We start from the raw sequence: 24,663 nt of genomic DNA on the forward strand, positions 1-24,663 counted from the left end.
TTAACTTTGTCAAGATTAATTGGTTGAATTTTAAATGCTTTGTACTTAAATAGAAAAAAATAGTTTCCTGGGAGGGACCAACAGTAATTTTAGTGTCCCATAGTGTTCCTCATTCAGGGACTGAATTAAAGGGGGCAAAAAAGAAGCCAAGCATAATGTAATGTGATTAAACACGTAGCTTTCCCATCATGTGTACACATGCAGTATAGACATATGGTACATGGTTCTGAAATGCTTCTGACGTTGCAGATGCTTTTGACCCATATGCCATGAGTTTTGAAACATGAAGCCAGGCTCAAATTGTTTTCTTGCTGATTGTGAGAGTCCCAAGGCAAATACTGAGAAGCCGTTTTTTCAGTTTTGTTCAATTACAGATGTTTTCCCCGAGACAGTAGAAGCTTCTTGTCTGACTTCTGCATTAGAATAAGCTTTGGGCTTGACTTGATACTTTGAAGTGAAATATGTAGTTCTTTTCTATTTAGAAAGGAAGAAATGGTCTTTGCTGTGACCTGCTGGAGTTAAAGGATGTGTTGGGACCTGGCTTCATGTGATATCAGTTCTTACCAGTGAAATAAAGAATGTCCTCGAGCCTTTTTTAATTCTCCAGAGGAACAGCAAATACCCACTGGTGCACTCTCTCTAAAATTAATTTTGTAGAGTCGAAATAAGTGGCAAAAAGAACCAAATTGCCTTGAAACTGCAGTCATGATAAATCTGTATCCATCTTGGAGGATTGAAAATTGAGTCCAAGTTTTCTCATTTGATCAAAGCTTCGATTTCCAGCAACACCTGAGTATATTCGTTATTTCTCAAATTTCTGTCCCAAGGCATTTTTGCTAATGTGAGAGTCATATGGAATAGAAGAAACTTAAATTGCTTGGTTTAGTTACTGTTTTAAGCTTATCAGTCTAGGTTACAATTCCTGAAAGGAATACTTCTGCCATAAAATCATGTACAGGAGTAGTGCTGCTCCTGGTTTAAAATCTGTGGAAAAAGCCTCCACAAAAGTCTGCAGATGGAAATCATGGTGATCATGGCATGTGCCAGGGAGGGGGATTCTTCAGGAGGTCCATTTCCTCTCAGGGGAAAAGGAGGAGTGGGCATTTCTTTACTCTTGGTGGGGAGATCCAGCAGCTGCTGTGCTCCCCCAAAATGCTCTTTAGGAGAGTGCAGAGCATCAAACCTGCCACACAGCTACATCTGGCCTTGCAAATCCCCTCTGGAGAAACATTGGCACTGGTCATGGAGGCCCCTTTTGGATGATCATAGGCAAAGTGTGTATATAAAAGAATTTCAGCTGCAATTTCAAGGGTCAATGTTTTACCCTTCAGAGGATACTTGGTTTACCCTTATGCAACCAAATATCAAATATGGGTGGTAGAGGGTTTTTTCATGACCATCTTAGCATTGTAAGATAAAACTTTAAATGCTCTTTTGGTTTAGTTTTTGCAATGGGAGTGGAACCACAGAGGTACAGATTGCTGTCTTAATACCTCACCCACTGTGGACAAGATGAGGATGTCCTTCCACATTTAACTGAGGCAGGAGGGAAATAAAACAGTCTTATCACAGAGTTGTGATTAATCTGAGATTGCACAATGAAACAGCTGAGCCATATCTTGAGAAGTAAGATTTTTATTTAACTAAGCAGTACTACCTTGTGAAATATTTTCTTATAGCTGTCTTTGAGGAGTTATAACAAGAAACAGAAAAGCTGAAAACAGGTTATTAAGTATATTCAGTATATTAAGCTGAATATACAGCTACTTCAGTGATAGTGCTTGCAATAGATTTTGGAAATAAATGTGAAAAGCATGTTTCAGGTTTGGTACAAGTTAAACTTTCTTGAGGTCTACCTGGTTAAATTTAGACAGGAATGGTGAAGGCTCTGTCCGTCACAGACAGACTGCTTCTGAACATCCAAGACAAGAAGTTTGAGGGATGCTACGACCACTTTTCAAAATCTTCTCTAAAAGAAGTGTGAGGGAAAACCTTGAATTCTTGAAGTCATTCACCCTGCTCAGGAAGTTCAGCTCAAAAGCTACAAACTGATAGAGTTACAAGCATTTGAAAGTGAATTATTGTACAGGGTATGAACCAACCTGAAAAAGAGATGCTATGCTTTCCCTCCTCGTAATCTTAAATTGGCAACTTAATTAAGTCTTTCCTTTCAGAGCACAGCATTTCTACAGTCTGAGATTTCCGGGTGTATTTTCGTAATAATGTTTAGTTAATGTCATCCTGCAGCTTTAAACTGGGGAAGACTCACTTTTTACATGTCTAATATATAAGATTTAATTAAAAGGCTGAGTGCAAGCTAATTTTACTTTGGGGTTTCTGCAAAGTACACCTTTCACTGACTGCACTGAATAAACAAACACTGTTTTTGTAGCAGGCAAGAGATTTTCGGGGTAAAATAAGCTCTCTGCCAAGGAGAGGAAATCTGCTGGTTGAATGAACTAAAGCTGTCAGAAGTGTTCATTAAAGGAACATTTTGGAGGGCATTTTCAGCTTTTAAGTTTACCTGAACTGCTCTTCTATCCAGCTACCATAGAAAAAAAGGATAGACTGTAGAGAGTCTGAATTTTAAGCATTTGCAAATAAAAAGCATTTTATAGGACACTCAGTCAATGAGGTCTGTGTGATATTTGTAACAAACAAATATTCCTTACATGAAGAACAATTTCAGAATGGGAATAGTAAACATTTGTGTCAGTTAAAGTTCTTGGAATTTGGGAATGGAATATGCTGGGACTGATTCCCCACCGCCTCCAACCCCAATTAAATATTGGTGAAACTTGTTGGCTTTGATCTCTTGACCAAAGATTTAATTACAGCCCTTTCAGCCATATATTATCAATGAAGCTTTATCTACTCCAGGGTGTGTTCTGAAAGCAGAAGGCTGTTTCCTCTTCTCTGAATCACATATGAAGCTTTGCACAGCATTTGATATGGACTAATTTAACTTAACAATCATATTAGATTATTCTCTTAGCTGTCAAGGTTTCTTACGTTAAAAAGGGACAAAGTTCCTTAAAATCCTGAAGGCACATATGAGATGCTAAGCAAATACTTTGGTTACAGTTCAGAACAGCATATTTAGTTTTAGGTAATATTAAATAAAATTAGGCAACTTGTGTGACTAAGTACAGTTATTAAATAGTTTTATATAACTGGAAGAAAGCTTTAGTTTTGAGATTCTGGTACCTAAGGCGAATGTTTTGTTGTATCCAATTTTGGAAGTATTTTCTAATTAATTTCCTAAGTTACTTATTAATTCCAGTGGAAATCCGATCTCTAGAAGACAAAATTCAAGATAGACAGTGTCAAAAGTTGTAAACACGTAGAGGAAGGGAAACGTGTGTGTCATAAGAGCAGCCCAAATTTGGGATGACAGGGAGAACAAACTCAGAGCTGGTTTCTAACCTTTGCTTTACTGTGGCAGCAGAAATCTGTGTTGGAGGAAAACTTCTGATATTCAGGGGCTTGGTCCTCTAAATTAGTGTGTGTGAATATTTGATCCACTCCCATCACTCCTAATGGAAGCAAGGGAAGGGGCTCTGTGTCAACCCATGATTTTAATATCAGGACTTTCAGTTTTGCCATTAAGTTCAAACTGTCAGGAAATACTTCTGTTTAATTAGGATGCTTGACTATGGAGGTTGAAAGTAAAAAAAGTACCCAGCAATTTGGTTGTCTGAAGTTTACCAATAATTTCATAAAATCAGTTGTCTTACATCGGGAGTGTTTTGCCCAAGTGTTTTACAGAAGGTAGGACTTGCAGATCTTAGTGGTGTAGAGAATTCCTTCAGGACTTCTACATTTTATGTTTAATTTGCCACTTCATTTTGAAATAATTATTTGTTGCAAAAATCTCTCTCTGCTGGCAAAGCTAAGTCTCCAACTTTTTTTGTAGCTTCTCGGAGTAAATATCAAACAGTAATGTAAAGTCAGATTTTTCATTGAAAGCAATATCCACATTTTTAAATAAATTGTTAAATAACTAATCAATTTTCACATTAAAGCAAGACAGTGTCATTTCACATATTTACATGTAAGAGTTGAGCTAACCTGAAAGAGCATAAGCTTTCTGAAGTGGAAAAGCTTATATCTTGTCATAAATCTGGACTTTTTTACCAGCTTTAATGACTGTTTATGTAAAGTATGTTGGTCTTGAACAAAGGATAAATATGCTTTGCAAGCACAAACATCTGCTTTTGTGAAGGTGTGTTTAAAAAATCCCACCGTCTGTCACAGTAGAGAAGGGGTCTGAAAAAGGAGAGGGGAACACGACAGGGAAAAGAAGACAGGAAAACTGTAGACCTGCTTTTTGCAGGGGCAGATTGTGCAAAATAATGATTAAAAAAGTAATACTTTATTTTTTCTGGAACTCAAGCACCGGGAAGTTTATACGGGATCCCTTGAGCGCTGTGGGATTTTCCTCCTCAGTCTATAGGCCTGATCATCATCTGAACTGCTTTCAAGGAGTAGGAGCCTCCCCGGTACTCAGCCCAAAATATTCCATCCTGGTACTTGCTCCTGTAGTGGCCTCCCCTGTACCACACCCCGTTGAGGTTGGAGTGGGCACACGCGTTGTACCACCAGCCGCCTTTGTGGAAGTGGGCACAGTTTCCTGTGGAACAGAGGGAAACGGGTGAACTTCGGCTCTGAAGGGCAGAAAAGGAGATTACTAAATGTTTTTTGGATTGTGGCTTGTTCTCAGAGGGCACTTGGAAGTACTTCACAGCCTGTTGTGGTCACTTCGGTTTCTGCTCCTGCTTGAATTATAAACTCTGTTGTAGCAGCAGCCGTTGGTAGAGGGGGGGATTATTGACTCTGTGTTTAATGTGACAGCTGAAAATAAAGGAGATAACTCTTCTCAGGCTACCAGCACTGCTTCTCCATGAGCTAACATCCCAGGAACTTGGGTTATGTGCTGTTTAGAAATACTTTAAGGGAAGCCATGTGAGCTGATACAGCCCCAAGCAGCACACGGGGCCGCGGCTCCACAAAGACTTGCTTGTAACTTGTGTTTTTACTGTTACAGGCTTGTCTAAGAGTTTGCAGGATTTGTCCAGCTTTATGGTTACTGACAGCTGAGGAAAAGCAGTTGAAGTATTGCAGTCCCCAACCTTTCCTTTACTGCTAAGGGGAAAGCTGGAGGAAAGCAGCAAAAAAGTGTGCTTTAAGGAGGACAAAACCAATGATCTGCCCCTTTCTCAAGTATTGGTACGTAACTGAGCCTCTGCACACTTGCAGTTCCTTTCATGGTGTCCAGAGGCTTTAGTTCCTGGTGATTACTGTTGTGGGAGCAGCACTACTTGGAGATCACCTGGGCAGGGATTCTGACTGTGCAGTCACATGGAAGTGATGAGATGTCCTTGAGCTAAACAGAGTTGCTGAAGTGTGTTCTCAGTGAGGGTAATAGAATTTGAATTTCTGACTGGTGCAGGGCTCAAAGGGAGCGCTGCCAACATGATTTGTGTCATCCCGGGTTTGAAGCATCTTTCAATAGAGTTTCTCCATCAGAATTTACGTGCTGGTTTTGGGTGCTATATTGCGTTTTAAAAGCTGATATTACTAATGGAATGCACGTTCCTCACATGTTCCCACCCACACCGGTTTCCTTACCTGAATACATGTCCCTGTCTCTGTCCAGTGTGGTGAATTGCTTCCCGTTGTGCCAGATCATGGAATCGCCGGCGTTCCCTTGGTACGTCCCCAGGCGCAGCCTGTAGAACTCGCTCTCGGGCTCCAGGCGGAAGCTGCTGTACTCAGCATAGACCTTCTTGTTGCTCCAGTCCTCCAGCTCAATCAATAGTCTGTAATTATCCTGATTGCTGAGCATGTAGATGTTTTCCAGTCCCAGCCAGTACTCTCCATCAATGTTTCCAAATCCTTTCTGTATGAAAGAAGATCGGAAGGGGGATGTTGGCTTAGTTTGTCTTGTTTGTCAAAACACTCAGCAGCAGGAGTGTTATAAACCATTGGAATTTGGGCACTGAAAGCCTTTAAGCTTCTGGATGACTGCTCAACACATGCACTTAAGTGCCTTATTTTGCTGCACTTGGACCGCTGAACTGCACGAGATGCTGCCAGAATCAGTAAAGGCAGCAAAATTTCTGTGTTCTGGGCTGTCCTCTTCTTTTTAAGGTAAAGGGAGTGAGAACAGGGAAACTGAAACAATATATTTCTTGACAAAGCTAAGGGAATCTGTAAGAATGGATGAATAATGGAATTTTAGGGATATATTTCCAGGTTGAAAAAGGCATTTATGGATCAACCGTGTCGTTGGTCAAGGCAAATAACTTTTTGTTGCCTTTGTATTTCAACTAGTGTTGGGTTTTATTGTGAATTTAATCACACAATTCATCTGGGCTCTTTACTGGATTTATCAGAAATGAAATATAAAGGCATCTTTCTTTTCAAATCACAGACTGCCAGCACAATAGATGTGAAGTGATATTTCCTATCTGCTCTCTCCTCTGCCCAAGTTTGCTAATGTTTGGTGTTGCATTGTGATCAAAATGTTTATGGTTACTTTATGAGGCACTCCATAACTCCCTGATTACATTTTATAACATTTAACAGCTCCCAAACCAACCACATACTGTTCTGAGAAGTAAGGACTTTGAATAACTGTTGATTTAATGATTATTGATTGATTGATGTATTGAAGAATTTATGTATTCATTATTGATTTAATAATTAATATTTGAACCATTAAGTTCAGGAAGCAAAAATCCGTATGCTGATTTTTTGCCAATTCCTTTGTATATATGATACTATTTTTAAATTACTGATGGAGTTGAACATGGCTCAGTTCTCTCTACAGATAAAATGCAGGTGGCAATTGCAAATCCACTTCAAATGAGCACAACAGCATAGGGGAAAACTGTGTCCTGTATGTAATGTGTGAAGTCAGCACATTATTATTTAAAAAACCCAACCAAATGGATTTTCAAATTTCCTGTTCAGCATGTAATTACTCCAAAGCAGCATCCATTTCTCATCCTGGGCATTCTGCCTGGTAGTGCAGAATATCACAGTAACACACAGGAATGTGTTTCCCTTCACCAGCCTGACATCTTCAGATTTCTAACCTAAATTTACAAGTGGAGATCATTTCCTTCAGTTCATTGTTAGGACTGTTTTTAAGTTGAGGCCCTGATGTTGCAAATCTTATAATGTGTTTAAATGAATAATTCCACTGGCTGAGTTTGCCTATTCATAAGGGAGACAATTAAGCTTTACAAGTACTTACTGTAGTTCTCAGTGTGTTAATAAAAGTCATGTGCTTAGTTAGAGCTTTGTAATAAATGGCTTCCCAGTCACTGTCTAGAGCAACATGTGTCTCCCAGTTGTGCTGTGCATCACAAATAGAGGCTATTTCAGACAAACTGGTTCACACAAACTTAACTGTGCCTTGAGGGAAAATAGGACCTCCCCTGTGAAATATGTTTGCCTCTGAGGGGTGGCCATTCTTTCCAGTTATCCTTCTTCACCCACTGATTGTTGCATTCTGTAATTTACCTTGTAACTGTCCCAGTTCCTGAAAAAGTTGACAGATCCATCTGTCCTCTTCTGAATAACTGCCCATCCTCCAGGGTCCAGGCTGTTCTCACACCACAGTTGCATTGGCTCGTTGCTGTTTTCAGGTTTGATCATGTAAATCCCGCTGTTGGAATGTCCAGCTTCCTTGGCTTGTTGGCAGTCTTTGAATGGACCTTTTGGATAAAAAAATACTGTAAGCATTCAAACTTGGCTGTGCAGTGCCCATTGTTGGGGAATATTTTGTAATGGAAAGTCAGTAATTCAATTCAGGTGTAAAGCTACCATGGAAAACAGTGCAAAAAGTTACTGTCTGAGATTAATTGTCTATATATAAATAAACATGTCACTATCCTCTCTGTGTATTTTTGAACAAAAACTTCATTTTGCTGAACAAATAATAGACTTTGTTTACCAACACCTAAGTTTTTGTCTACTGTGTTCAAGATTTATACTCTGGCTCTTGATATTGAGGTCCATTATGATTTTTATTAATTATTTTCTTCTTTTTCACAAAAGGTAGACATCAAATTACTTCATTATCGTGGTGCATCAATTTGAAACTGTTGGAAGTTAAAAACAAAACAAACTCGGGATACCCAACCAAACCTCTGAATACATAAATAGTTTGAGAGCTGCTGTAAGAAATATTTACTGCCAGAGCCTACAGACATGGAATTTAGTCAAAGAGAGTCCTTACACTGCACAATTTTTTGCCTTTATGTATTTACCCAGTGTTTTGGATGGGGCTGTCAACTGTGGGTAGAAATCTCTTTAAGTTTCCTGTGTTATCCAGGCGTGATACACGTAGGTGGGTACTGATGAAGAAATAAGCAATGGAGAAGGATTTCTGAGGAGCTAAAAGGGCTCATGAACTTGTTTTTAGGGCTGTGGCTCTACAGAAAATGCTGTTCCTGTTGTCAGTGCTGCTTGAAAGCTTTATTTTAGTCCATGTGAAGTGGTTTTAAAAATACTACTTAGAGAAGGGCATCTGGTCATTGTGTAAGAAGGGTGCAGTTTGCATATCTCTGAAAACTTTGCCTTTCATTTTTTCGGTAATATTTTTATTTTCTGCTTTTTAGAAAAGAATTTGTTTGTCTATCATGGCTTCAGTTGGTTTAGAGAGACTGGTTATTTACTAATGAAAAGCAAAGTGTGTTCTAATGACCGGTTAGTGATGGGTGCCCCAAATATGTTTGAAAACTCAGTATGTCTGAAAATAAATTACCTACAGCTTTCCTCTTCTCCTGGAAGGCTCATTTTCTCAAACATCCTTGGAAGTTCAGAGAGAACTCATCAGTCACAGAAGCAGCTCATGTGCAAAGCAACACAGAAGACAGTTGTTGAGGTTATTCTTTTATCAAAAGTAAAGGTTGAGGGAGATTGACCTTCACTGCAGATTAAGGTTGTGTGACAAAAGCAAGTTGAAAACTGCACTTCTCTTACATTTTCAGGTAGTAGTTGCCAGTTTGACAAGTATATGATTAACAAAAAATCCTTAAAGCATTTCATATTAATTAGAGTATATAAAGCTTATGTATCTAAAGAAGAGAACTTGGAGCTTCTGGCCATGGCAGAACTACCAGGGATGTCTCAGACATCGAGCCATCATTGTAAGTTCTGCTGCACTGTCAGGATTTGTGGTGGTTTTCCCATTCTTCCAGTGGAAGAATGGGAGTTCAGGGAAGAAATCCTGTAGCTGTGGTATATGAATGGTTTTTCTCTTGTTCACAATTATTAAAATTTCCATGTAGATTGTGAAAATTGCAGAGTTTGTCCACGGGATAGATAATTTTGTGGGTTAAGCTGGGTCTCACTTCCTTTCCTTGTACTGTTTAAATTAAATTTGGGTGCTCTATAGCTGAACAGGGATGTTGTTCCAAAACTGTTATTGTAAAACAATTATTGCTTTAGAAAAAGTGTAAACAGACAAGTCTTAATTTTTTGTAGTGTTATTGAACAGTAAGAGGAACTCAATTAGATCTGCTGGATATTATCTACTGTGATTTCTACTGGAGGAGGAATTGAGGACCCATTTTTCCATGAGAGACCTAAGCAGATGTTTGGATTGGTTTTAAGGCAGACAGAATTGTACCAGTCTGTTTATATAATGCACTTGAATCACTTCTAAAATGCAGCTGGCATTACGGAAACAGGATGCAACTTGTCTGCTTTGCTGCTCAGGTTTGTCTGTGTGCTTATCATGAGTTAATGTTTTGGTAGGGGTGTCAGACTTTTGCTGTTAGTGTTAGGAAATCCAGCATATCCCATAATTTTTGGTGTGTAGCCTTGAATCTTTTCTGGATAAGTAAATTCTTTGTTAATTATTTCAAGTTCGTGCTGTAAGAACCGATCTAGTTCAGTGGAAATGCTGACGTTTGTGAAACAGTGGAAGATTCTCCACAGTGCTGGTGTGAGTGGAGGCTCTGACTAATGAAAAAAGCATGATTTTCTGCTTAAATTCTTACAGATTTTATAGATGATCTATGTAAGGAATAAGTATCTCATGCACATCTACTCTTTTGTAACAGTCTGTGTACACTAAGTCGCTGAGACAGTTATAAGGCAGAAGTAGTCTGAGAAGATGAGCTGTTAAATATTTCACTTCTAAAATTGTGGTTTAGATGTATGATTTAGTGCAGATGATATTCTGTGGTAAATTAAATGTGGTAGAGAAGGAAAGGGATTAAATATTTTAAGTTGAAAGCTTAATAACTTGGTGGCGTAATAATTTTAGGAGGCCAAATGTTATCTTGAGCAGATGATATAGAAGCTGTGCTTGTGTAAGCTTCATATAGAGGATTTGGGGGGGCAATAGTAGAGGAAAAGTTCAAAATAAAACTGGACTATTAATATATTATTAAACTTAAGGTAATTGTGACAACTGTAATTCACAGTAAAGTTATCCTTCCTCAAATTTTAGAGCAGTATTTGTGCAAATTACCCAAACTACCCAAAAATAGAACCTCATCCTTCTGTTCCCCATATATTTTGAGTTTTACTCTCTACCCACAATATCAAGATGTGCATTGACCCTCCTGTAAATTTATGTTGTGTGCAAGTATTTTTAAGGAGCTTTCACCTCCTGTGTCTGATGAAGTTGTACCTACTTGTTTGTCCAGGTTTTTATTCTGACATAAGCCTTTATCAGACCTATTTTTAATTGGGTTCTTTGGTTTTCATTGGTCTTTTTTGACATCTTTATACATTATAAATAGTCATTATCTTTTAACTGTAAAGGTGGCTTTTCTATGGCATAGTTTTCGTTCTGTGCACTGTTAAATCTGCTTACCTTAATTTTAAAAGTCAGAGATAATAACTGGGCATTGTGTTGCAATTGGGGGTTTGATGATTGACCAGCTGTAGCAATTCTCAATTCTCCTTTTCTCAAGGCACTGCAAGAAGCACTTAAACTTCCAACTCAAGAAAACAGTATTAAAGGAAGTTGAAGAACATTAAAATAAGTGTCCTAAGATTTCTTTGTGTTCCCCTGCAAGAACAGCTTCAAACTCTGAACTTTTAGAGGTTAAGGGGTTAGTGAAAAGCAGGGTAGATAATTTAGGGGATAATACTCCTCGTTTTGTATGTGCAGCAAGCATGTATTGAGGGAGAAGAAGATGCATTTAGAACAAAACTTTGAAGTGAGGGTTTGCTGGGAAGCAGGAAGTTGTGTTTTTTTAGAATTATACTTCTGCTGTCTGACCAGACATCAACGTGATGCTTTGGTAAGAGCTGTTTCCTTTGTGCCATGATGTGCAATTGAAATTCCTGTGACATCTGGCATTTTAGTTGGGCTCGTGCCTGAATTTTCTGCAGGCCTGGAATAAAAATAGTTGTTCTTTACATCAACAACTGGTTGGTTGTAATGCTGCAGAACAGTCACAAATATTTGGCTTCATCTTAGGAACCAAGTTAACTTTGAACTGTGGCTAAAGGCAATTTGAAAGAAAAAAACCCAAAATAACCTAAACCCAAAAACCCCTGACCAAACCCTTTTGCTGTGCTGACAGAAGCCAAGAGTAAGCACTTGAATGGGTGTCTGAGAACTTGTTTTTCTGAATCCTTGGACTTTTTAAAAAATCACAATTCTGTCAATATTTTAATAAAGTGAGAAACATGATTTCAGGGCAGCTCAGAGGTAGTTAATTATCTTGTCACCAATTTTGATTTCTAGTGATAAATGAATTTATCTACTGACCCGAAGAATGCAATGTGTGAAGATATGATACAGTCTCCTGAATATATGTTCATAATATTTATAGTATTAGTTTAACTTACCATCCCCTACTGCCATCCAATTACTGGGAATGTAGTTACTGATTTTAAATTTTCAAAGCTGAGTGCATCTAATTGGATCCAACCTTGATTCAATTATCCTTTCAAACTTATCTTTCTTGAATATTTCAACCAAACACTTACAGACTTACTGCACAACTGTGATGGTGGATTTGGATGTTCATTTTAAAGCAGGTCAGAATAGAAGGATGAAAAGTCTTCTAGCAGGATTAGCTTCTGGCAAATGTGTATATGTAAGAATAAAGAAGAACTGCTTAAAATCACTTCTTTTGTTTAAGATGAATTAGTTTCTCTTATTCGCCCTTGCCTGCTGCTGTAAGATGTGGCTGACAGGCATCATCAAAGAAACAGGTAAATAGTAGAAAGTTTATGCTAATACTGAATTTTCATTCCTGTAACTCAAACCCAGCTGGAGAGAGAAACCCCCCAATATTTTGTGACTTAAAGGTGTAAATTGTTCAGACTGAAATTCTGAGTATCAGCCGTTTCAACAAATTCATCTTATGCAGAATTAGGCTGTTTGGCAAACTCAAGCCTTCCCTGGGAGGTGGCAGGGGGAGAGAAAATCAGGAGCAAGGGCAAGCTGTACCAGGTACTTTCAGTTCTTGGTTCTGTGTTTGCAGTGGGGACAGTTTCCCTCCGAAATGGAGAGATCTCAGGTTAGACAAGCAGCGACAGGAACTTACCCTCATTAATCAGAGCCAGTGGTGGCACTCTGAAAGGACTCTTTGTAGGAGAAGTGGCTGGATCAGGTGGTGGCCTTACATCTCTGGGGTATCCCGGGTCTCTCTGTATCTCATTACCTCCCAGAAGGACGGGAGTGTAGGGCTGGCTGTTGGGAATGTGCTGTGGCACCACTTGGACGAGGGGTGGGGACCCGTGGGTGTCCTGTCGAGAGAAGATTCTCAAGCACTGCTCTTCCAGCAGCGAGATAGTCACAGACTGGTTGTTTACCAGATCAGTCAGTGCTGCGTATTTTACTTCAAGCTCTTTGTATTTCGTTGCCATCCTCAGCATTTCTGTTGTGACGTTCAGGACTTTGTTTTCCAGTTGGGAAAGCTCAAGTGAGTTGTCACGCTTCCGGATTATCTCGTGCAAGAGTTGCATGTACAGTTGGGTGACGCGGGAGTTCATGTTCCGACTTTCCTTCCTCAGTAATTTGACTTCGTTCACAATGTTTCCATCCACGTCCACCACCAACTGCAAAATGTCAATCTCCCGCTTTTGCTTGGACAGCACATCCTTCAGGTTCTCGATGTCCATCCTGGTGACTTCGTCCTTCCTGTTCCCGGCAGCCGGTCCGTTGGTGTTCACGCAAATTGGCCCCGTGATTTTTTGTTCTGGGACCAAGAAGGTGTAACCGCATTTCTTCCCTTCCTCTCCGCCCTCTGCTGAACGAGGGTGTCTCCGTTGGGGCGTCTTGCTCGGCGTGGATTGTTCCGTGCAGCGCCCGATGGACAACAGCAGGAACAGCAGGACACCCAAAGTCCACTTGAATATCTTCATTTTAACACGAGCGCAGTGACCGGCAGGAGGCTGTTGAACAGATAAAAGATAAAGTCATAAATTAGAGGCAGAACTAAGGTTCCTTGACTGTTAAACTACCTGAATTGGTGAGTTTGCCGTGGTGTGGATCCAAGCCTTTGGAATCCCTCACTTGGAGTTAGATTCCATTAGATTACTGTCAAAGATTAGCTTTCTGGTTTGAGCAGCAAACACCGAAATTTAGATGCAGGATTTAATAGAGAAGTTGCAACGGGTAAATGTTCAGAAACAATGTTCTGCTCAGATTCTGTGTTATACTTTCAGTGTCGACTGGACTGCTCAGATCTGTGCTCACTGCACAGGGTTATAGAACATCCAGTGCTTGCAGAATACCTTCATGGAAGGGAAGCAGAGAGAAAAAATTATTTCTATAAATGTTAGAATTTGGATTATATAAACATTTCTGGTCCTCTCTTAGCTTTATAGACGTATGCATATAGATGTATAATTTGCTAATTACAATATAAATACCTATTTATATATAAACCCATTTTTTTGAATTTATATATACACAGGTGTAGTAGATACAGATATATTGAAAAATATATCTTTAACACTATTTTTGGACACTGGTGTTAGGCAGGAGATTAGCTTAAGGTAGTTGTCTTACCCATTGACAATTACTTATTCAAGTAACTTCACGTTTGTAAGAAAAGCTGGGGGCACTGGTCTGGATGTGTGTCCCTATTTGGTTGCCTTGAGATGCACATTTCAAATTGTTGTCACGCTATTTTTGTGTTTTTGAGAAGATTTGTATCCAAATAATAGTGAAATATTAGGTGTGTTACCACTATAAATACCATACTGAAGTGTTTCATTCATCTTTAAAGGAAAATAATTAGTTTCTCTTAACTTTGTGTAAAGACTTAAAATTATAAAAATCTGGGAATTTTTTTGAGGCGTGTTTTTAGCTTTAAACATGTGAGATGATAAACAAAGGTAGCACTTAAATAAGGGGGGAAAGCCCTCTTTTTTATGTTTTGTTTGCTTTGTGAAGCAGATCACTGTTCTTATCTCAGCTGTTGATCTGGCTTTCCTTGCCAGGCTACTTCTACAAGCCCTTGTACAGTGGCCTTTGGATAATTACAGGGAGAAATACAGTAAGAGCAGGGAAAGTTAATTATCATGCTGTTGCTGCTAAGTTGGAGTGAAGTGCATTTGGCAATCCTGAGACATGGCCCTGAAGGAGAAGCAGAGCTGTGCTGCTTCCTTCACATTCACATTTACAAACCATAAGGTGACTTTTGGATCAGGTCACTTCTCCCAGTTCTGTTACTGGCCTTAATATTATTGCTACAAATGGTGTCTGCTCAACCTCAGTAAACCTGTCAAGTCTTTCTTTTTCTGGCTTCACTAAAAGCAGTTACAAGCTTCCAACCATGCTGCACATGGAGTTGGATCTAGGAATCTTGATTAAATGTGCCAGTGTTGCCTAAAAATTAACTTTTTGTTTGGCTGAAGGTTGTATTGCAAGCTCTGCTTCTGGGAGGGGAGAAAACACTTGCACTTAACACATACTGAAAATCCTTTTTTACCCTGCATGACTGGAGGGAGCACATAAATTTGAGGAAGTTTATTTCAAAACAGTTATTTCTCTTAGTTTGTAGTAATAGGCATTTTGGTGTCTACTAGTAAATTTTTTTATTTTTTTTTCAAAAACAGAACTTAAAATTATTGTTGATATTTCTCTGCTGAAAGTGTTCTGCTTAAAGAAAAAAAAAGATAGGAAAAAGTATCACTTTTCTCTAGAGCTGGTTGTGTTTTTCTTTGGTAATTTCAGACAGTTAAAATATTAATCACTGGAACAGTGCTCAGATTTGGAAGTTCATTAGGTTAAATGTTCCCATGAATCATGGGGAAACACATGGGGAACTGCTCTGTGTGTGGTTTCTAAGCTGACAAGGATGAGCTGAATTAATTGTCTGAAGCTTAAAAACTCTTTGCGTCTCCTAAATTATTTTTCAATACTTTTATGTTCAGTGTTTGCAGATTGAGGGAGAGTGACTTCATGGCATCTGGTTGGGGATGAAGCCATAGCACAAGCCCAGTATTTTACTATTTTCACAGTATATAATAGCTACTTCATAGTCCAAGAAAGTGAATAGCACTTTAGTTCTTGGTAGCTTTTAAATACCCTACAGAGTTACTGAAATAATGAATGGCTGGGGATTTTCCCCACAGCAGCACATTTTTTCCCCTGAAATACATTAAAACTTAAATGAATCTTTCAAAACCAAACACTTTGCAACACAGCCCACGTTCTGACCATGTATTCTGCTGCAGTCTGCTTTCTGCATTTCTTTTAATATTAAATGTGTTCATTTTGAACTTTTACCCTTATGTGTTAAAGTTACAAGTTCTGTGTCTATATATGTGCTGTCAGACCATTAAATGAATTACAGGCTCTAGTACAGCATAGCCAAATGCAGCAGCTGCATAAGATTATGCTCTAGAATTTCAAATGATTCAAATGTCTTGCAGTAAACTGAGACATTCAGATAAGCAGGGATGAGTTCCTTCCAAGAATCTACCTGGTAGGGAATGTGTATGTCCCCCTGGAAATTTTGATGGTGAAAAAAATTAAATGTCTTAAAATGTTGCTTGTCATGTTTAAGCAGCTTAGTGCCTAACTTGTTATACAAGAATAGGTTCTGAGCAAGATATTTACCTGGAGTTTTAATCAGCTTAGAAGGAAATGAAAATACTGTTTCAGAAATTTCCTGATGTTCTGGGCAAGCAGCTTAAAAAAATAGGAGCTGTTTATCCAAAGTATCACAGGATGATAGCCTTAATATGTAAGACCTAAACGACAAATTAAAATTAGAGTTGGGAAATAGTTTTAGGGTTTTTGAATCAGACACGTTCTGCCTGCATTCCCAGGTTTAGATGTTTAGGTGGTGGCAGAACTGTTAGGAGATGGTTGAGGCTCAGGGATCAGATCACAGAGAACCACAGTCTCCAACCCCCCCTGTAAGTCTGGAGTTGCTTCTGTTGAGTGGGGCTGCTGGAATACCTGGTTGCAGACCTTGGAAATGAGGTGAAGGAATTTGTGATTGCAGATACTATTGCTTTAAAATACGTTATTTAACTCCTTATTAACTGTCATGTTTTTAAATTGGAATAAACTGTCGCTTCAGTTGGTTCTGTCATGTTTCTGTGCCACCCAGTTTTGGGGCTCAGGTTTCTGTAGAAGTTGCATTACGTCTGTTCTGACACACTGGTGTTTCATGACTTCTGCAGGGGAAAATGTGCAATTATTCATAGCAACACAGACTTCTTCATCAGCCTGTCAGAAACACTCAGAGCCATGGACAGAGTTTCAGTACCATTTTACATTTAATGCTATTTCTTTTCTTCTCGTTTTCTTTTCCAGACTGATCCCCGTGCAAAAAAAACCTCAGTTTGTTTTCAAAATTAGTCTTGGACTTATTACTTTTAAAAGTGCTTAAAGGAACAAAAATTCTAATTTAAAAGTGCAAAACAAGCCAGTAACTACTATTTTTTTACTACTGTAACACAGACTGTGTTATCCCCCCAAATATTTTATCTCAAAGACAGAGTTGCAGGGATGAGGGTGTGTGGAAGTTGGTATATATTTGGCATTTTTCAGCTTTCTGTACAACAAACTATTATACTGCTGTGACTCAGGTTCAGCAGGATGTAGAATTTGGAAACCCACAACACAAATTGGAGTCTCTTCTTCCAGAGCTGACGAAGGCTCTCGTTCTCCCTGGGCAGTGTAGGGTGTGATGGGTGAATGTAACAAAGGTGTCGCAGGTAAATGTGAATATAGGATTCCCTTTGTATGGAAAATGCTGTATCAGTACTTAACTTTATTCAGAATAATTATTAAAAGGATATGATCAAGTGATAAATAGCAGTGATGCCCTGTTATATGTAACAGGAAGAGAAACAGGTTTCTCTGAGAAAGTAAATTTATAATACTGAGACTAAAAATCCCCTGAGACCAGTTATTGATGTTATACATGCTTCATTTTCTTTTGAGCTTTGCCTAAGCAGCTGAAATCAATAAACTCAGCTATGTTCCCCTATGTCTACACAGGATAAGTGAGGATTTCTGTGGATTTTTTTGGCTTAAAACTGGGCCCATAACATTAGGAGGACCAGTGATGTGGGGAAAACAATCTTATTATAGGAGAAACATTCACATGGGTTTTCAATATATCTCTGTATTTAAGTAAGTTACTTTTCCCTGTATAAACAAGTGCTTTTCCGGCAAGTCCCTCTACCTCTGCTGAAATAACAGGATTACTTTGAATTGTATTGACTGGGATCCAGGAATAATATGTTCTTGGGTTTTGTTCGTCAGAGACGTGATGTGTTGAGTCACAGAACTCGGCCTCTTGGAGATGAATGTGAGCCTGATTCCATTTAGGAAAGGCAATCGAAAAGTCATCAAGGGCTTTTGAAGTAGTCATTGAAAACGTGTCACTTTTAAAAATGATGAATTCTTAGAAATTCTCTGCCAAAGAGGTTTGTAGACCTTGTCCTAGTAGGTATTCCGAAAGCACAGCACAATTTCATAACGTTTCCAGATATTTTGGTCAAGTTTTTTTCAATGTGAGAGTTCCTTTACATGTGTTGGTGGCCACTGTGTGTGTTTGCACTGTTTGAACAGGCAGGTACAACGAAATGATGCGTTTTGTCTCTGGAAATGTGTGATCTGGGGGCTCCAGAGTTCTCTTTAAAACAGATACTGAAGATATTAAGCATCTAGCTATGTTTGCTGTAGGAAATTTTACTTCATTCATTGGTGTATAAATGTTAGGGATCAAACCAACAGGGCAGATTACCAAAAACAAAGCCCAATAAAACAGTAATTAAGACCTGATAGAACCATGTGGTTACTGCCAAAGTTTAAAGGTTCAAATTCCTTTAAAACTTTAAATAGTATATTTTTCCACCATACTTCAGATCATGCTTTTGGCAGCAGCAAAATATTAGTATTGCATTATTTGTTTTAAAATAAACATTTCAAAATTTGAACTCCAGAGTTGGAAGGCAGCAAAGGGGAGAGAGTTAAAACCTTGCACATAGCCAGTTTATTGCTTTAAAATTATTGACTCAGCTGTTTTCGTTTGTGGGAGATTTAGGAATTGTTCTAAGCAGCGTAAATCGGAGCCTTGGCTGATGATGAATGAACGGAGCCTGGTGGCCAGAGCACACCATGTGCCTCAAATGGGGGCTGTGGTGCTGTTGTTGTTTGCATTGTTCTCCTTCATATGTAAATAAGCACAAAAGGGTAGTAAGGAAAAGGGCTCAAAAACCTGGAAAGGATCCGTCTTTCTTGTTTGTCAAGGCTGCTTCAGACTTTTTTCCTCCCCTAGCTACCAAATCTTAGTTAAGTTTGCTTTCTGTAACACTTTGCTGCTCCTTTGAGCATCAGCCCCTTCGTTCTCTCTTACTGTGTCAGACATCTCTGAGTTTGTTCATACAAATACATAACTTAAATTTTAATTTCCATTGTTCTGGATTATTTACTGTATTTTAATTTTCAAGTCAGCATGAAGAAAGGAAGAAAAAGTAGAAAATTACATATTAGCAAGTCTTTTTTTGACTTTATCTGTACTTCTGTCTTCTGTTTGTAAACAACTTCCTTGTTTTAATCATTGACTTGCAGCAGTGTCCTTCCCCCTCCCTCTCCCCAAACAGCTGTAGCAAACCCCTCAATTTTCCACTTAATATAGTTTTTGCCTTGTACACTGCATTTCATGTTTACAAAATGGATCTTTATTTAGAAACAAACTGCAGTTCAGCTGAGGTACAATTCACTTCCCAGAAATTGTTGAAAGAAGGGATTAGTGCCTGTGGCAGCAATGTCTTTGGATTTTCAGCTGCACAATTGCTTGTGCTACAAACTTGATTATGTTCTGAATCACTGTATGACTGGTTTCTTGGTTGGCTCCATAACTCGGGCAACTTCCACTCCTCGGAAGTACCATAAATAAAAATGTACTTGAAACGGTATACAATGATTGCTACTTACAGATGTGCATTGATTTGCTTGGGACTTTTCACAGTGGTTTTATTGAGGTATCCATTTTCTAGTTCTAGTAATGCTAGGTCTATGCTCTGGTGTTGGGTGAAATCCAGCTTCCCTGAAATCGATAGGGGTTTTGGCTTTTGCTTTCTGGTAGGATCGGAATTTCACGTTCGTATGTTCACAGTACCCAAATTACATGCTTAGCAAAGACTCTGGGAGTGCTAATTTTCTGTAACTGTAGATAACAATACAGCTAAACAACTGAAACTAGTTCACCCTTATAACTGGAACGAGTTAGTCTCTGCTCTTATGCAGAGTCCTTTCTAATGCTTTCCAAGTTTCCAAAGTCTACCAAATGCCACAAAAATGAGTTTTAATGTCAGTTGTCACATTTTTCTCAGGCTGAGAAGGATTTGTTTCTTCACAATTGTGTGTTGAGGGAGATGAATGTAGCATTCACAAATAGCTCAAAATGAAACTTGCAAGTAAGAATAACTTTAAAACTTACCAAGAAAAAAAGTCTTCCAGCTGGTTTTGCTTCTGTGGGAGATGGAAAATCCAGAGGCCAAGTTGCTTTTTCTTCCTGTATTACCCGATGCTGTGGATTGTTAATCTGCAGTTGGAGCTGAAAACTGCTTTTGTCTTTCTCTGTTAGATCCAAGCTGTACTGAGGAATTGGGTTTCTCCATACGATAACCAAACTAACTGATCATTTAAAAAAGGGAAAAAAAGTAATGCTCCGGTGTGCGTTATTCCAGAAGAGAGAAAGAAATGGTTTTTTGAAACTGCAGTGTTTTATTCTCACAGAATAGAGCAGAAGTGCTCTAACCAGCTCCAGCTGACCCAGATTCCATATACATCACTTTTGGACAGTGTTTTTTTTAAACAAACACACGCTCGGCTCAGCCGTTCGGCCCACCTATGATGTCACCGCGAGCACTCGGAGAGCAGGAGAAACTCCTCCTTCGGATTTCCTATCCATACCCTCCAGAAAAGGAGGGGGTAGGGAGGTTGAGAAGTCAGGAACAAGGAAAGATTGTTTGCCAGTAGAAGGGAGGTACCATATGGCAACGGACTGTGCAAGAGTTCAGCAGGCAATTACAAATCAAACATTTTTACTACGCTGCCTAAAGATGCCTTTCAAGTTATTACAGTACTGGGCTTCATTTAGAAGAAAGATTCTTTCAGGCTGATAAAACTTGATTTGTGTTGCTGGGAATAAAAGGGGCAGCCTGGCTGGATACAACAGGAAAAATGAAGCATTTGTAGTCTAGAAGAATGTTCGACAGAATGTCGCGTTCAATTCTTGACGTTCACTTAATAAGAAACAGCTCCGGTTGTTAAAGGCACGAAGCCTCCGATACATGTGGAAAATGTTAAAACTCTGTGTGTGTGTGTGATGGTTTTGGGTAGGTATCAGAATGTTTGATAACATCTGACCAATGTTAGAAGTAGCAAAAGCCACAGAGATTACGCTCCTTGAGGAAAGCAGAGTCTGGGTTGGGTTCTGTCCATGCTCAGCCAGCACTTGAGTACGTTCCGTTTGCTGCCATTGATCCTTTTGGTTTCTTCACAAAGGCTGTGCCAGTTATGTTTGAAAGAGAATTACCCTTGTGTGCCTTCAGAATTATTTTAGATTTCATAGACATGCATCCAGTAGCTTCAGAGAGCTGCTCTCCACAGGAGAGTTGTTGACTTAGCTAAAAGAAAAATTCTGTGCTTAATTGAGCAAGTCGTTCAGAGAGATAATCCTACAAATACAGTGGTTTATAAAATCCTGCATAATAGTGCAGGTGCCTGTTACAGGGAATTTCCTTAATTATAGTTAATAAGCATGATTTACTTCTTTCTGTGGAAGACTGAGCAGGTTTGGGATTTTTAAGGCTCGTTTGGACATAGCTTAGTACAGTTAGGTTCGGGACAGCTTACACACTGTAGCATGGCAATTAAAGGGGACTGCCTGATGGTTCTGATTATCCTTTCTGTTTTTTAATAAACTCTTTCTAGCAGAATAGAAAATTGAGAGATTTAGTAGCGTATCAGGTCATGTGTAATACCTTTTTATTCACTTTTTTTATATATCACCTTTCAACCACAAGTATTTTAATTTGTTTCTGTGTGTGCGCACACACGCGTGTGTGCGTGTTGATTTTGGAGGGATGCCCAGAGTTTCCCAGCTCACATTTGAGGACTGTACTGGTGAGGTGCTATACAAACACAACTGCTGTTCTTGTGAGGTTGCATTAATAGTCTTCCACCTGTAAAGCCAAACTCCTTGTTATGATTTTGGTTATACAAGGCTGAGAGGTGAAGCAAAATATAATTTTAAAACTTCCCTTTAACAGAAGTTGGTTTTTTTAATAATATTATTTGTGTATTTTTTTAGTTTGGGTATCTTGTGGAAGATGCAGGGGATGAAGAGCAGTTCCTCTTAATAGCAGGGTTGGTCAGGATGTGTTTCATTTAGTTGAGGCAGAATGATCAGTCTTTGGGTGAAGTTCAAGAAATGGAGTTGCATTTAGAAATAAAAGTGTTTTATCTACAGCATTAGTGTGTAAGGAGGAGGATTTTCATCTGTATATGATCAGGGGATTGAAGGAGTAGTAAGATTACAAACAGTGCAGGGGGAAAAGGCAGGTAGAAGACTTAAAATGTCTTATCTGTAAGGCTGTTGGATTTGTTCCACATTTCAGTCTGAGTGCTCTTTTTCCCTGGTTATCTTTTCCCACGTTGCTGCAAGTTGAGTCCGAGTTCTTCTTCAGCTTGAAGGGTTATAGATACAATTTTTCCTTCTAGTATTTTTTTAATTGCTGAATTGGAGGAAAGAAGTCATAAACTTCCTAAACAATTAGTAATTTTGATCAGGTGTTCTGGCATTGTGTGTTCAGGGTGCTTCATATTTGTCAAGGGAATTTTCATTGGTGCTGTGGTGAAGATGGGGTTTGTGAGTAGTTGTTCATGCCCTGGTAATTACTTTTAGATTTAGAAATTATGTTTGCAGGTCTTTGATAATGTCATTGTCAACGAAAGCAGAAATTCTTCACAATACCGTTGGTGAGTTTTTTCTGCTAAGTATGAGTGAGACACTTAAGTAAAGAAACTTTTCATTCTGATCTTATTTCAGGTATTTATCTGTCAGACTTGACGTATATTGACTCTGCCTACCCATCCACAGCGAGCATTCTGGAGAGTGAGCAAAGAACAAACTTAATGAACAACATTCTCCGAATTATCTCAGATTTGCAGCAGTCGTGTGAATATGGTAAGCTGTTGTGGAAACACTGCAGTATTAAACAGAAGAACTTTAAAAGCTTCAATATTTGTTTGCTGTAAAGCAACTTAAGTAAGGCCCAGCTCATCTGAATGCCATGAACACCCTCCCTCATCCTCTCACACCAAAAGTCAGGGTTTAATTTGGTACTGTTGTTTGAGACAGAGCATCAGTGTGAGGAGACAGAACAAAATTGCCCTTTTCTTACATCACACACGTTTTTGCAGGACATATTTCCTGTGATAAATGTGGAGTACATCCTATTTAAAACAGTAGTTTTACTGGTATGTTATAAGCTTGTAGCCATGTGCTTCATAATTTTATGACCATGAATTTTAAAAATAGGATTGCTTTTGGAGTAGTACTTTTACAGGAGGTAATAAAATACGTTCAACTTGTCTTTTGGACATTTATAGTTCTGTTCGTGGATCAGATAATTTATTTTTTCTTCAAAGGTCTCCCTCACAATCCCCTTCATATTCTAGCAAAGTCGTAAGGCTGTGTTTGCAATGGTGGAATGTGAATTAACACAGGATTGTGGCTTCTCTGAAAGCTCAATATCAAGAGAATATGGGCTGTGAAGGAGTCCTCAGACAGAGCCCTCCACATTCCAGGTGTAGGCTTTCAGTTTGGCCTGGGAAGTTGTCTTTCTTTTCCCTTATATGTGCTCTGATAAGCAGCTCTGAGGTTTGTGGATGTGGGGAGTGTCAGCTCAGCACATGAGATTTGCTAGGAAGTTCTAAAATTTCAGTATCACCAGAGGCTGTAGTTTGTACCTTCATCTCACAGAAAAGGTCAGGAGATCTGAATCTGTTTAAATAGTTTCTGGAAAATTGCTTACCAATGAGTGGTGTAGTAATAATAAATGTCATCTGTTCTCCAGATATTCCTATGTTGCCTCATGTCCAAAAATATCTAAACTCAGTGCAGTACATAGAAGAACTACAGAAGTTTGTAGAAGATGACAATTACAAGTAAGTACAAAATGCTACAACTGACTGTAATTCATAACAAAATAACTTCTATAACACAAAACCTGTCACTTGTAAGATTGCACTTGTGTCAGGGGATTGTATTATATTGTATGGGTGTCCCTGCCCATGGCAGGGGTTGGAATGAGATGAGATTTAAGGTCCCTTCCAACCCAAACCATGCTGTGATTCCATGATTGCGCACCTCAGATGAACCAGTTGCAAGTGGTTGAGGTTCCAGAAGGATCCTGTGCTCCAAGACACTTTTCCACATGCTGCATGGCTTATCTCCTTCCTTTTCTATGCCAGAATGTACCAAGCCCTTGTTTTCAAAAGTCTGATAAAGACTTTGTACACCTGGCTCCCCTGTAACACTGTGCAGTCAATAAGATGGATTCCATAATTGGAGATGGGTTACAGTCATTCTTCATCAGAACACAGCCATCTGTGCACCCAGTCCCAGGTGTTTACTGAGGGTGACTTAAGGCTTTCACTTGCATGTATTTCATTTTATATTTTGCTCTTTGATTAGGTTATACAGTGTGAGTACCTTGTAAGCACTTGATTTCTGTCCATCTCTGTCTCTGCCTGTTCCTCCCAGCCTCCCACCTGAGGTTTCTACCTCTCTAATTAAAAGATTGCTGTAATAAGTGATTTGGCATCCAGTAAAACTGAGGGAGGGAAATCTGTGGCAAAAGACAGGAACTAGCCCTGAGGAGAGGAAACACCCTACAGCAAATGTGCTGCCTATGAAGGAGGTTTTTGTTCATTGGCTGATCTGCTGGAGGAGGTTCCCCACCCATTCCCACCCTCTCTGCTTCTTAGTGATGTTGTTTTCCTGCATTCCACGCTCCACCTTCCTCCACCTTCGCTAGGTAGGACTCACTACCAGTGGGAATTTTATTGCTGAAGGAGCTACAGTCTCTTCATCCTGTACAATGCATGTTTTGGTGGCAGGGCAGTGAATGGAGGCAATGGCACGTGAGTCAGGAGCATGGCTTTTACACCCACGGGTTTTGTACGTC

General features: G+C 39.1%; 2 protein-coding genes across 8 annotated transcripts in view; one reads left to right on the forward strand and one right to left on the reverse strand.

The window, feature by feature from the left end:
* Nucleotides 1-24,663, forward strand: part of RALGPS2 (Ral GEF with PH domain and SH3 binding motif 2) — a 107,399-nt gene that overhangs the window by 49,691 nt on the left and 33,045 nt on the right. For all 7 annotated transcript variants that reach the window (XM_027658444.1, XM_027658439.1, XM_027658442.1 and 4 more), the window contains 2 exons: nt 22,521-22,658; nt 23,551-23,641. In XM_027658444.1, the coding sequence (XP_027514245.1) occupies nt 22,521-22,658; nt 23,551-23,641 (229 nt within the window). The remainder of the gene's footprint in view (nt 1-22,520; nt 22,659-23,550; nt 23,642-24,663) is intronic.
* Nucleotides 1,655-20,226, reverse strand: ANGPTL1 (angiopoietin like 1). Its single transcript, XM_027658447.1, has 5 exons — nt 19,905-20,226; nt 12,534-13,383; nt 7,534-7,727; nt 5,632-5,902; nt 1,655-4,633 (listed from the first exon to the last, which is right to left on the reverse strand). Exons 2-5 carry the CDS (start codon nt 13,351-13,353, stop codon nt 4,446-4,448), a joined length of 1,473 nt encoding a protein of 490 aa, XP_027514248.1. The 5' UTR covers nt 13,354-13,383; nt 19,905-20,226; the 3' UTR covers nt 1,655-4,445.

This window comes from Corapipo altera, unplaced genomic scaffold (assembly GCF_003945725.1).
Source record: "Corapipo altera isolate COAL_440 unplaced genomic scaffold, ASM394572v1 79, whole genome shotgun sequence".
In the NCBI taxonomy this organism is placed as follows: domain Eukaryota; kingdom Metazoa; phylum Chordata; class Aves; order Passeriformes; family Pipridae; genus Corapipo; species Corapipo altera.